General features: G+C 35.9%; 1 protein-coding gene across 1 annotated transcript in view; it reads left to right on the top strand.

Annotated features, from left to right (window-relative positions):
- Window positions 1-12,887, top strand: part of SGCZ (sarcoglycan zeta) — a 1,053,589-nt gene that overhangs the window by 1,032,468 nt on the left and 8,234 nt on the right. The window contains exon 6 of the mRNA XM_070598086.1: window positions 4,931-5,003. Within this exon, the coding sequence (XP_070454187.1) occupies window positions 4,931-5,003 (73 nt within the window). The remainder of the gene's footprint in view (window positions 1-4,930; window positions 5,004-12,887) is intronic.

Here is a 12,887-nt window from a genome sequence, read left to right as displayed (position 1 = left end):
GAATTTTATTATTCCATAGAACAGGATCAAACTTGAAGATAATGAATAAATAGGAATATTTGTGCTCCTGTCATCTAGATGACTTCACCCTGGACTCCAGCTCTATTCCAGTTTAGGAATTTAAGTGCTGTCTAAGGTTAATTAAAATTTTTGATGTTTAAGTCTCCTAGCAACCCCGTGGATTGGATATGGGAGGTGGTGTGACTATCATTACTCAAATTCTTCCCTCTTAAGTTCTTAGAGCTAACTGCTAGGTTGGACTTCTCATCAATTCAGGGACTAAGATTTCGCACTGAGAAGAGAAATAGTTCAAGGAATGGTGTCCTGTACTACTCTTTTCTTAACTTTCTCTTTGATTTTTTAAAATGAAACTAAAACTCTGGTAGAGTTAATGACTGTTTCACCTACTCCAGTTATTCAAATGCTGCACTTCCATTATATCCTGCACAGAGAACTACTAAGTCTAAAATACGGAAAAATCACAGGCATCCATTTTAACTAGTAAAGGCTCTACTATGCATTTTTGTTTTCATTTTTCCTCAGTTTTTAAACATAGGATGAAACTCAACTAAAAGTGGGATTAGGGGCAGGCCTGGTGGCATTGCAGTTAAGTTCACGCGCTCTGCTTCAGTGGCCTGGGGTTCCCCAGTTCGGATCCCAGGCATGGACCTATGCACTGCTTATCCGACTATGCTGTAGCAGGCATCCTACATATACAGTAGAGGAAAGTGGGCACAGATGTTAACTCAGGGCCAATATTCCTCAGCAAAAAGAGGAAGATTGGTGGCAGATGTTAGCTCAGGGTTAATCTTCCTCAAAAAAAAAAAAAGAAAAAAAGAAAGTGAGATTATGCCAGTCATCAATTTTATTTAGAAGAAACTTCTTTCTCAGAATTTATTTGAGCCTTGATTGATTTTATCTGTGACCTAGGCAGCTGCATTAAAGAATTGCTTGATTTACTGAATAGAGTTTTGATTAATAAAATGCACTAACTATTTAACATTTAAGAATCTTTTTACGGTGTCTACATTTCAGATTTCAAAATTCAGTGTGAGACTATGTAACTTGAAGCTCTGACATTTTGGGACTAGATTTCACGTATTAATGAGTGGACTCATGTTAGACCGTTAACTCAATAGACACAATCTGTACATCTTCTGTGTATGATTTTCATAAACAAAAGTGGTAGAAGGAATTAAGGAATACTGAATTCTTACAATGGACCAGGTACATTTATATCCTATTTAAGAAAAATCTAACCCAAAATGTAAGGTTGGTATTACTATTTTTATTTATACCTATGGAAATTGAAGTTTGGAGAGATTAAATAACTTCCTCCAGGTCACTTAGGTAGGGATGAAGGAACTGGGCTTGCTTCCTAAGTCTGCCAACTTAAAAGTGCATAGTGTATACGTAAGAAAACCTGAAGGTATATATATATATACATAAGAAAACCTAGCCTCATCAAATTTCTCTGATTAGAGCTTCCTCATTTTTCAAGTATAAACAATATATTATCTATTTATATGAAAAGTGTCTGTGAGGAGAAAATGAGATAATTTATATAAAACTAATATTTCAGAGCATACAGGTGTCCTTGCTTTGCTTCTATGTGTGTTACTGATCACAAGCCCTACCACACAAACTCAACAACCCCTTAAAATTTCATGTGAAATGAACTGCTGTAGAGTTCATGAAGCTGGTGGCTGGAGAGATGCTCCCTTTCAAGCATTTTTTTCCAGTTACTATGAAGTTGAGGAAGAACCTGAAAATACCAGATTTTTTTTTTTTTTTTCTTGTGCTGCCTGTTCTGGAGCAAATGGCTTCGCTAAGGATATATGGAGGCCAATGAATTAATAATAAGTAGTTTAAAGTATAGCATTTAGAGTGTAGATATTCTCATTGGGAGGGATATGTGGATTTAATTTTAAGGATTTTTTTTCATTTTTAGGGGGGAGTGGCATTTTGTGGTAGGCATTTGTAAAAGAGTAGCATCCTAGCTTACGTCTTAAACTGTCTTTAAACATAAAGTAGGACTACAATCCATGTGTACTTTCTCCTTTCCAGCAATACAGACTATGCCAATCTTATTCTTTTGTTTTGAAGCTAGAAATTATCATATGAATGGGATCCACTATTTCTTGACCCTGAAGTTAGCTGCCTAATTTTTCCTGACCAATACAATAGTCCACAGTCTATATTTTCCCTAAATCTTAAAACATCATCGTCACTTTAATTTATCTGAAATATCCTTTAGCATCTATACAACCAAGCAGAATTGGACGTTGGACCCTTTTGAGTAGACCCTTACAACAGTAATAAACAATAAATGTTTGTTCAACAAGTTTAAATCTACATATTAAGAAAGGTATGTGTGATCTTCCTTTTGTCCCTTTTCTGTCTCTCCTGTTTTTTGGTTTCCCTGGTTTCCATAGCTTACGATGTGAGAATTCATCACATGCTCTTTCTTTGCCTGGAATGAGGATGAACTAGATCTGTACTCTTGGTACCAAGTGAGTGTTGCCTAATGGTTAGGGTTATCGAGTGAAATGCATCATGCCCAGTTAATTTTGAATTTCAGATAAACAGCAAATCAATTTTCGTATAAGTATGTCCCCTGCAAGTATTGCATACTTATACTAAAAAATTATTTCATGTTTACTTGAAATTCAAAATTAATTTGGCATTCTATATTTTTAATTACTAAGTCTGGCAACCCTACTAATAGTAAAAATTCCCTATTCGCAGGAAATATATATTTCACTTTTGATTTTTACGCTGTGAGAGTCTGTGCCTGTCTCACATGCCATTTACCCTCCCTCACTGATTTCTTTGAAGATTATCGTTGTTAGTTGTTAATTGTTGCCCCTTTGACTCATTCTGGGACAAAAGCAGAGAGAATTAACATAATTTTGTCATTATCTGGAGGCCTGCAGTTAGTTAATTATTTATGTTATTTTATTCAGTTTTCCATTTAGCCCCTTAGGTATATGATTATACATTTATTTCTTCAAGAATCTTTTCTTAAAAAATCGCTAATAATTTTCTATATCGATACTTGGAGTTGAGATCATAGTCAGTTTTTAATCCTCATTCGAAACCTAAACTTTTGGAAAGCTTCCACCTTCACTTTCATCGGTATATTCTGTGTTAAGTTACTATGTGTGTCCTTCTGTGTTTGAAAATACATATTGCTACTGTTTTTTATATTTCTGCCATCTTGTCTGGAAAGTTTTCAAAATCATAGAATAGTGGGAATTAATTTTTGAACTTTGTACATGGATAACTATCCTTTCTGGAAGTTATATCTTATTTTAAAATGCCAAAGGAGTTTCTCTTTGAGGTATGAAAATTGATACCTTGGCATGTTGTTTGAAATGCCACCCAACAGAATCACAAAATTAGAGTTTAATCTAAAACTGTTACTTTATTTTCAAAGACCTTTCTCTAAGAATTTTTTACTCGCAGAAATAAAATACCTTACAAAATATCAACAGAGTAAACTCCTTAAAGAAATAATTACTCTATTAGTCAGCTGATATAATAATATATGCCTACAGAGCCTCTTAAAAACAAAAAAACAAAAAAATCCCAAAAAGTAGTAAAACCCAATAAGAGGTTCACAAATGCCAATAGCTTTTAGCTTATAAACTGAAATCTGTAATGTTAGGAATTTATTGCAGCAGAACCTTGTAGATTTACTCTTAGAATGATAATATAGATGAAACCATGCTACAGTCTGAAAAAATCTCTTCTGTGGTTCAAGATCAAGCTCTGCATTTCTGTTTTATTTACAGGAGTCGTCTGGTGGTTTTACTAAATTTCATTAATATAATCACTTATATTTTAGGAATTTAAATGTTAGCTCTAATTTCCTAGTGGCAGTGTCTTCATTCCTTGTTTAATCAATATGTTTTATATTGTTCTTCCCAATAAGCAGAAGCATCTTCATTTCATATGTTTAAAATTTGTATTTCTTGCATTGCTTATTAAGCTAGTGTTGAGGCCACTGATGGAGCAGGCATGACATTCTAACATCAAGATGTTTGAAGATTAAACCATAAGAAAATAAAGTTTATTCTGAAGACAATAATCTAAACATTTATGTAAAATTACAAAAGAAAACAAGAGGTTTTGTCATCATCATCTTCTTTAAAAAATCTTTTTTTGCGTTTAATTTTTGAAAAGGAAATCATTCTATTTTGCTCAGTTAAATTACGGAAAAGCTCTGGGATCCTGAAAAATCAGATGGAGTCAAAACATGAAAGTTTAGGTAGAGTATCATTCAATTGCCTGAGGAAAGTGTTAGGATGCATCAACTCGCCGGCTAACTATGAACCCATATGAAGTGAACTCTAATGAAATGAATTCCATCAGTTCATGGTTTTAAATAGGACTTTAATTTCAAGAAGGTCAAAGTAATGTGCACTATTCTCTGCCATTCAGTGCTCACCGTGATCAAAGGTGGAGCTGTCTGTGGGAGAATTGCTAAATGCCCTATGAGAACTATGGCTTCAAATATTTAATAATAAACCACATGGAACTCGCCTTCCATGTTTTCATTCATACTCAACTGTTTGTAGAAAGACAGAACTGAGTATTGTGACCGGTCCTTCCCTCAGATTCAATGGGAAATAAGAAAGGGGAAGGAGATGGGTCTTTGTTCTTTGATCAGGGGGTGAAAATTCTCACTCAGTCTGTATTTTGAAATAAGATCATCTTAAAAACAGTCAACATGGTGACATTTAGATATACCTTCCTTGGCTCTTTCCTACCTTAAATGCTTTTTTTCAGTTTTTCTCTTTCATTTTCTGTACTGCTGTTTCCAATTGTCCCCTTTTGGGAAGAATATTTGATGCATAAAATAGAAATGAAAACCAATGTGTCTGTCTACTTGCTCTTACTGACTACTGGATTCTGTCACCCCCAGGCACCGAAGGAGCAGTGTTCGGGCACTCTGTCGAAACACCTCACATCAGAGCAGAACCTTCCCAAGACCTCAGGTAAGTCCTGGCTCTTACACCTGTGTCATAGTTTCCATCACTGTTGATTGTCTTTGATATATAAAGAATTAAAATAGAAAATGTGCTACATACTTGTATAAAGAATTGTCATTGCCTGCCTACATAGTAAATACATAAGTATTTGATTGAGGGTAAGAAAGTGTGAGCTATTATTCTAACCTTCTGTATATTTTTTCCCCAATAAACATATAATTAATACAAAAATAAATATATCAGGCAGGAGGAGTGTGGAAAAAGAAAGGAAAAGCAGTTATCGAGGAAGGTGAGAGGAAGATTGATAAAAATAGGGATTCCGGTAAATCTGACATAGACAATGAAATATATGTACAGAAAGGCATAAAGAAAGGGGAGGCAGAGAGTTGGAGAAAGCTATAAATGGTCAGGGAGTGTTACATAAAGGGAAATACGGAAGCAAATGTAAATAGTAATCAGACAAAGGCAGAACTTAATGGCCCTATGACAGATTTCTCAATCTAGTATTTCCAATGGAATAAGCTGGTTTTTGACCTTGTATTATTTCTAAGAGACACTGTTATATGTAAAAGCCCTCTCTACCCAGAAGATTATGACATGACAACATTGTAGGGAATTCTCTCCAGGACAGTCATGGCAACTGTTGATAAAAGTTGAAATACTAAAATCTAGTAACTGATCTATGGATGTTCTTAATTCAATAATAAATTAAATTAATAGATTAAAGATGTATTATATAGCTTGTTGTGGTAATCATTTTGCAATATATATGTATATCAAATCATCATGTTTTACACTTTATTTATTTACTTATTTATTGAGGAAGATTAGCCCTGAGCTAACTGCTGCCAATCCTCCTCTTTCTGCTGAGAAAGACTGGCCCTGAGCTAATACCTGGCCCACCTTCCTCTACTTTATATGTGGGACTCCTACCACAGCATGGCATGCCAAGTGATGCCATGTCTGCACCCAGGATCCTAACTGGGGAACCCCAGGCCACTGAAGTGGAACGTGCACACTTAACCGCTGCGCCACCGGGCTGGCCCAAGTTGTACACTTTAAACTAATACAATGTTATATGTCAATACACAAAGATGCTTAATATTATTATTTTCTGATAGATAAATTACATTCTAAAATGCATTTGCTATGGTATTGAAAAAAGACAACAATAATGATATTAAAAAGTAATAAATCACATGTAAAAATCACTTTTAAAGTTGGATGAACATATCAGCCATAGAGATAGAGTCTTTGTCTTGGAAAACATAATAAGAATATTAAGTAAAAAAACATTTTATTTCATGAGGATCAAGTTCAGCCCTTTCCATTTGGATGAGTGGAAAAAATGCTCAAATGACAATAGAAAAATAAAGTTGAAATTTTGTAATGCAAAAATAAAGCTATACATTCACAACAGTAAATTTTGTAGACCTTTATAGTCTGTGACAAAATTTCCTAAAGAACTCAGTTTCGCACTAGTTGAGTAACCAAGATTCAAACAAGCTAGTCAACAGTAACAGAAGGGGGCCCTCTTCGTGTGATCAAGGCATTTTATGACAAAAGTAATAATTACTTACTCTGTGCCAAAACCTCAAGGATGTGAGAGAGTTGAAGAATATGTAGAAACAGGGTTTTGGTGTGTTATAGCCTTGATTTATGGCTCTTATCTTAATTAGGAATTTAGATTTTCTGTGTAATTGGTTATTTTATCCCTCTCCACACAACAAGGTTGTATGTTCCATTTATAGGCTCTGCATCTTCGTTGCTCGTCTTTAGTGCCATAGCAGCCAGCACTGTATCTCACATATAATAATATCTGATAAATATTTGTTAATTTAAATTACTGAAACAGCAAAACTGTATATCGAAGACACTAATTAAATGCTTGTAATACAACTACATGGCAGCAGTTGTTACTGTGTTGCTAAGACACATGTGACTAACATTGATTCCAATTGTTTTTCAGCTGTGTTTTACTACAGATCTCAAGAGTTTAGTGATTCTTTCCATAACAATTTTCTAAAGTACTAAGTTCTAAAAAAACATTTTTTACTTCCAATGTTTTAGTAATTGCGTACTCATTTTATGTTTTTCATTATGAAAGTCTATTGCCAAAGGAGGAATAGAAACCAACTGCTATTTTAATTACCTTGCCGACATGTCTCAAAATTCATAAGTGTGAATGTGAATTAAATTATAATTAGTACAGAGTGTTGCTGGTTTTATTTTCTAATTATTCATCAATTATTTAAACATTGAGTTAAGCTAGGCTTATCTGCTAGTGCTAAAAGCAGATTGGCAACCCCCAAGATGAGTGTTAGTGATCTAAATTCCAAAATTGAAACAGAAGCAAGCACAGTAATGATGGGAGTATTCAATTATTCATTTGTGTGCTGAAGATTAAAAGCAGAGTGTCTGAGAAGATGTTTACAATCTTGCTGACAATTTCCCTTTCAGGGCAATAGGAAATCCTCTTAGTCGACACCTAATTCTAATCACCAAGGCGGGATTGGTTCGCCAAGTAAATAAAATGATAATTTAGGGAATAAATAGCCATATTGTCTTTGATTTTGTTTTTGCCAAGAATGAAAGACTTTAGAAGGGAACATTTCAAAAAGTTTATTATACAATATAGTAATATTTTGGTGTGGAAATGTAGATTTCTGTAATTTATTTATTCAACAGGTGTTTGATGAATGCTGATTATTGCCAAGTTCTGTGCCAGTTTTCACGTGCATTTTAAACCTACTTGGGTAGATCTTCTGTGATTTCTTATATAAGCTGATACTATTTTTGTAGGGACCTATGTGTTAAAAGACTGAAAAATGTATCTTGAAAAGTCAGTAAGGACACGATAGTATATTTGCCTGGAATAGCCCAAGTACGAATGTTCTTCCCGTTTATATTTCTTAAATTAATATACAGCTAAATTATTACAGTTCAAAAGAGTTTGTGCACTTGATGGTGAGAAGTGAGGAAATCCATTATATAATGCCCATTGCTCAAAGATTGTTTGGGTCTGAGTTCCATTAACTGTTCCAAGAATAAGACAAGAACCTGGACTCGGAGTCATTAAAATGAGTTAATATTTAATGATATAGTTGGCGTCTTTTCATCATTTCCATTCTTGTTTGAATATAATTTAAAACTGAAATGTTTAAGTTTGCAGGCTCCAAGTCAATCTCTAGAAACATAGAGCTCTAATTTACATCATACGTGTGTTCGAGGAAAGGCACCATTTATAAAGTAGTAGAGATTTTGCCCTGAGACATTTTGTCAATAAAGGAGTAAAATGCTTTCCTGATATTTTTGTACCTATGAGGAAAAAACAGAGTACTAAACTAGCATTTTTCTTCTCTCCTCTCCTCCCCCTTCTCTCCCTTCCTCTCTCCTCCTCTCCCCTCCCCTCCCCTCTCCTTCTCCCCCCTTTCCTCCCTCTCTTTCTGCCTCCTTTCCTTTTATTCTTTCATTCTATGTATGTATTTATATATTTATTTAGAGTTAGTAGCAAATGATCATTATGAGAAGCTTGTTTCAGCTTGTCATCTTGAGAACACAGAGCAACAATTGATCTAGAGATTTGTTTGATCGAATTTAAAGGAAGAGACCATAATGGGGGGTGCAAGTAGGCAAAAAACAAAAATAGAGGGAACAAAAACAATGTGATTTGAGGCTGAAAAAGGCTCACCGTAGCCTCAAGTGATAAGACAGTAACATTTCTTGTATGTTCAGGTCACAATTTGCATTAACTTTTTCTTAAAACATTTTTCTGCTCAATTGTCCATTCATTCCATCATTGAAACTGCGAAGAATGACTGCCTACTATGTCTCTGGACCTGGGTTAAATATTTAGCAAGAACAAGATACACGCCGCTTCAGTTCTGCTTACGTTTCTATTTAGTAATTGTCTCTTGCATCTTACTTTCAAAGAAGTCTGAATTCTTTTCTCAGAATGTTGAGAATTCTTCTAGAGATGTAGGCCACTCATTTTCAAATTTGAGAAGTGCACAATACCTTAAAAACAAAGTCTTGTTGCGTCTTTGGTATGTAAACACTATAAATATAGAATTTCCTGGAAAACAAAAGTAGCAGGGTGACTCAGAGTTCAACCTTAATCCTTCTCTCTGCTCTAATCCATGGGTACCCACTATGAAGACTAGTCTGACACTCATTGCCGTGATTGCTCTAATGCTTTCAAAATGAAAAACAATTGTGCTTCACTAATTAAATAAAAATTCACAAGTTTTGCCAACAAATGTGGGTTTTGCTTTTCAACAGGCCCTTTTAGAGAATGCTTTCTAATAAAATGAATAGTTTAAGTTAAAACCCCTACTGTGTTCTCAATCCTCCTCAGTAGAGGCTTGAGAACTTCTGTATGGGAGAGAAGCAGGGCATCATTAACTGTTGATACTGTGTTCCCAAGTGTCTACCAGTTAAGTAGTTCTTGAAGAGAATCTAGGCTTAGTCTGATTTGAATTGTGAGATCTGAGCCCAGGACATTCTATAGGGATTCTTGGCTGATTTGAGAAGTCCAGGATATCTAGAATAAACCTAAGACTTTATGATTTGGGGGCTTTCCATCTTGCTTTAAAGGTTTCCCATTTCTAGACTTGGATATTTCCTTCTAATTTTCTATTATTTATTTTGTATGGTAGATTATTTCTTTCTTAGTGCTATACTTTGAATAAGTAAAATTGAAGTTATGTTCTGAATTTTCTATTGAAAATTGTAGTCTGGGGGCTGGGCCGGTGGCACAGCAGTTAAGTTCGCACGTTCCGTGTCGGTGGACCAGGGGTTTGCTGGTTCGGATCCTGGGTGTGGACCTACCCAACTCTTACCAAGCCATGCTGTGGCAGGCATCTTACATATAAAGTAGAGGAAGATGGGCACCGATGTTAACTCAAGGCCAACCTTCCTCAAAAAAAAAGTAAAAGAAAAAAAAGAAAATTACAGTCTGTGGTTTATTTACTGGTTTTTATATTTTGAACAGGTAAACTGGAATTTTTTCTTGCAGGAAGGGTTAAGGATCTAATGTTGTTTTCTTTAGTACAGCTAGTCAATTTATTAAGCATCATCCAAACCGGCAAACCCCAGGCCAATTAGGCGGAGCATGCTAACTTAACCACTGTGCCACCAGGCTAGCCCCAAGAACTGTCTTCTTGATTCATTGGATAGAGAAGATTTGGAGGGGAATCAACAGATGGTCTTGAATGGTTCTCTGTGTTCTGTTACCTGAGGCCAAGTCCTAGGTGGTGAAACCTTTGTTCTTTAGGTGTTAGAGGTTTGAGGACACTAGTGATGTCTCAGGTTAACTGAGGACAAGAGATCAAAGAACCTCAAAGGAGGGAGGAGCAGTGACTTGTGGTGAATGCAGACAAGTGGAGAGAAAAATGAGAACCTCTTCACAAATGCCAGCTTGGATCATGAGGCTACAAATGACCAAATGTCACCATCAAATGCTTTGGCACAGTGTAAGCCCCTTGGTACAGTGATGCAATCCCAGGTAAAAACAAGAGAACCTGGGGCCACCCTGGTGGCTAGTGGTTGGGTTCATGTGTTCCACTTGGGCAGCCTTGGGTTCATGGGTTCAGATCCCAGGGGTGGACCTACCGGTCATCAAGCCATGCTGTGGCAGGTGTCCCACATATAAAGTAGAGGAAGATGGGCACAGATGTCAGCTCAAGGCCAATCTTCCTCAGCAAAAAGAGGAGGATTGGCGGCAGATGTTAGCTCAGGGCTAATCTTCCTCAAAATAATGAAAACAGTTGTCCAACAGGTGGGAATCCACAAAAAGCTCTCACCGATTTTGGTTTTCTTCTGATGTTTTTGTTTATGTGCTGAATCATTTTCAACACACTAAATGGCTAAGTTTTTTCTTTTCAACTCGAAATGTCTATAGGGTAGGACACTTAAAAGATCCTTATCAGCTTCTCTGCTCCATCATCCTCAATTTGCGGTAAAGGATACTGCTTAGTGCTTGGGAGAAGCACAAAGACACAAAGAGCGAGTGTAAACGGGACAGGGGAGGAAATGCCATTAATATCTCAAAATCCTAGCCCACCACATACTTATCCCCCTTAATTCTTTTAAGAAATTTTTTATGATCTTATAAGAAAAAATCATATTTTCCAATTTAGCAATGACAAAATTGAGGCTTACTGCTGCTGGCTAACTGTCCTGAACCCTGCTCTCACTCTTCACCACCTCTTTCAATAGGGGTCCTCTATGTCGGTATTGGCAACACACTGTACTCTGTGGCTACACCGGCAATGAATACCTGAAGTTGATGAATATAATAAACATTTTCTGATTCAATAATTAATAAAGATGAGAACAGAAAAACTCAAAAGCCCAGAAAGACTTAATATATTTTAATGTTCTAGTACCAAATATCAAACATGGTACAAATATGTTACAAACAATGCATACATTTAATATGGATATTTTCTATCAAATGTATGAGTAATAATCCCACCCCTTTAGTTTGCTTGGAGGCAAACCAAACCAGATCAATTATTTGATAAAGTAAGTGTGCTTTTCCTCCCGCTCATAAACTCAGTGAATTATGTTTTCTTGAATGTCAGATTCACAATCTGTTTTAGAACATTAACCCATTTTAATTAAAGTCTTACCTGACTTCTGTTTGAACGGTTCAATCATTTCAAAATGTATATAATTGCATTTGATGTTATGGATAATGAACAAATGGAAACAGTGGTGGTCACTGATATACTACTCAAGGCGGTGTATATTTGGGGGCATATCAGGGGAAGTCACTTGTAAAACATACATTTTAACATTCAGATTTTGAAATTTAGATACTGTGTGCAAAGTATGAGGATTATGAGTGAAAAATTATGAGTGATTTTTTTCATTTTTTCAAATGCTTTTAGAAAACGTATTATTTTTGTTTTGTTAAAAAAGCAACAAGATGTAGACATTTCTTTAAAATATATATATTCAAAACCTGACCCTCCGGGGATTTTATGAGGATGTCCAAGGGGACCCTAGACATCAAAATTTCAAAGTGGCTTTGGAGAGTGGAAAAAAAGTAAAACATTCAAAACGTCAAAATCGGTTCTTGTAAATGCTGGCTCTAGTCCTTTATATCACTTTCGAGTCTTTAAGTTCAACTTCAGTACTCAGAGCTGGTCTTCAGAGATCAGACTATTTGATGTGGTTCTCCCTGCAAACCAGCTCCGGATCTATTGCCTCAAAGGCCACCAGTTGCTCTGGATGATGGTAAATGTGAGCCTAAGGCTCTTGTCCTAAAGTTGTGTGGTCCAGGGAACACAGGCAATTGCAGCTCGAGCGCTTATCCAAGACTCACTCAGGAATCCTACCTCTTCTCACATTAGTGTTCTTGCTTTTTGGGTTTTTTTTGTGAGAGAGATTGGCCCTGAGCTAACATCTGTGCCAATCGTCCTCCATGTTACATGGGACACCACCACAGCATTGCTTTATGAGCGTACTAGGTTGCACCCAGGATCTGAAGCTGTGAACCCAGGGTTGCTGAAGTGGAGCGCGTGAACTTAATCACTACACAACAGGGTTGGCCCCTCACACTAGTGTTTTTTAGATAACTAGTGTTACCTAGTTTCTGTATTCTGCTTTCTTTTGTTTTTTTCTCTACTTTTGTATTTAAAGATAATTTTGAAACCACCTCCAAACTATCTTTTTTTGCAGGCACAACTATCTAAAACACCTGTTTTCTTCATCAAAATTTATGCCATCAACATTTAATCACATGTGTACTTGTGTAGCATCCTTCATGTAATTTTTCTTTCTCAGCCTAATGTCATCCATTCTATGGGCGTTTTCCTGGGCCAGTATAGCTCAGCTAATATAGGAAATGTTTCGTTTCTTCATTTTAATCAATTTCTAGAA

The sequence above is a fragment of the Equus przewalskii genome, chromosome 28, assembly GCF_037783145.1.
Source record: "Equus przewalskii isolate Varuska chromosome 28, EquPr2, whole genome shotgun sequence".
In the NCBI taxonomy this organism is placed as follows: domain Eukaryota; kingdom Metazoa; phylum Chordata; class Mammalia; order Perissodactyla; family Equidae; genus Equus; species Equus przewalskii.
The sequence above is the reverse complement of the archived record's forward strand: the minus strand, read 5'-3'. Positions and strand labels throughout refer to the sequence as shown.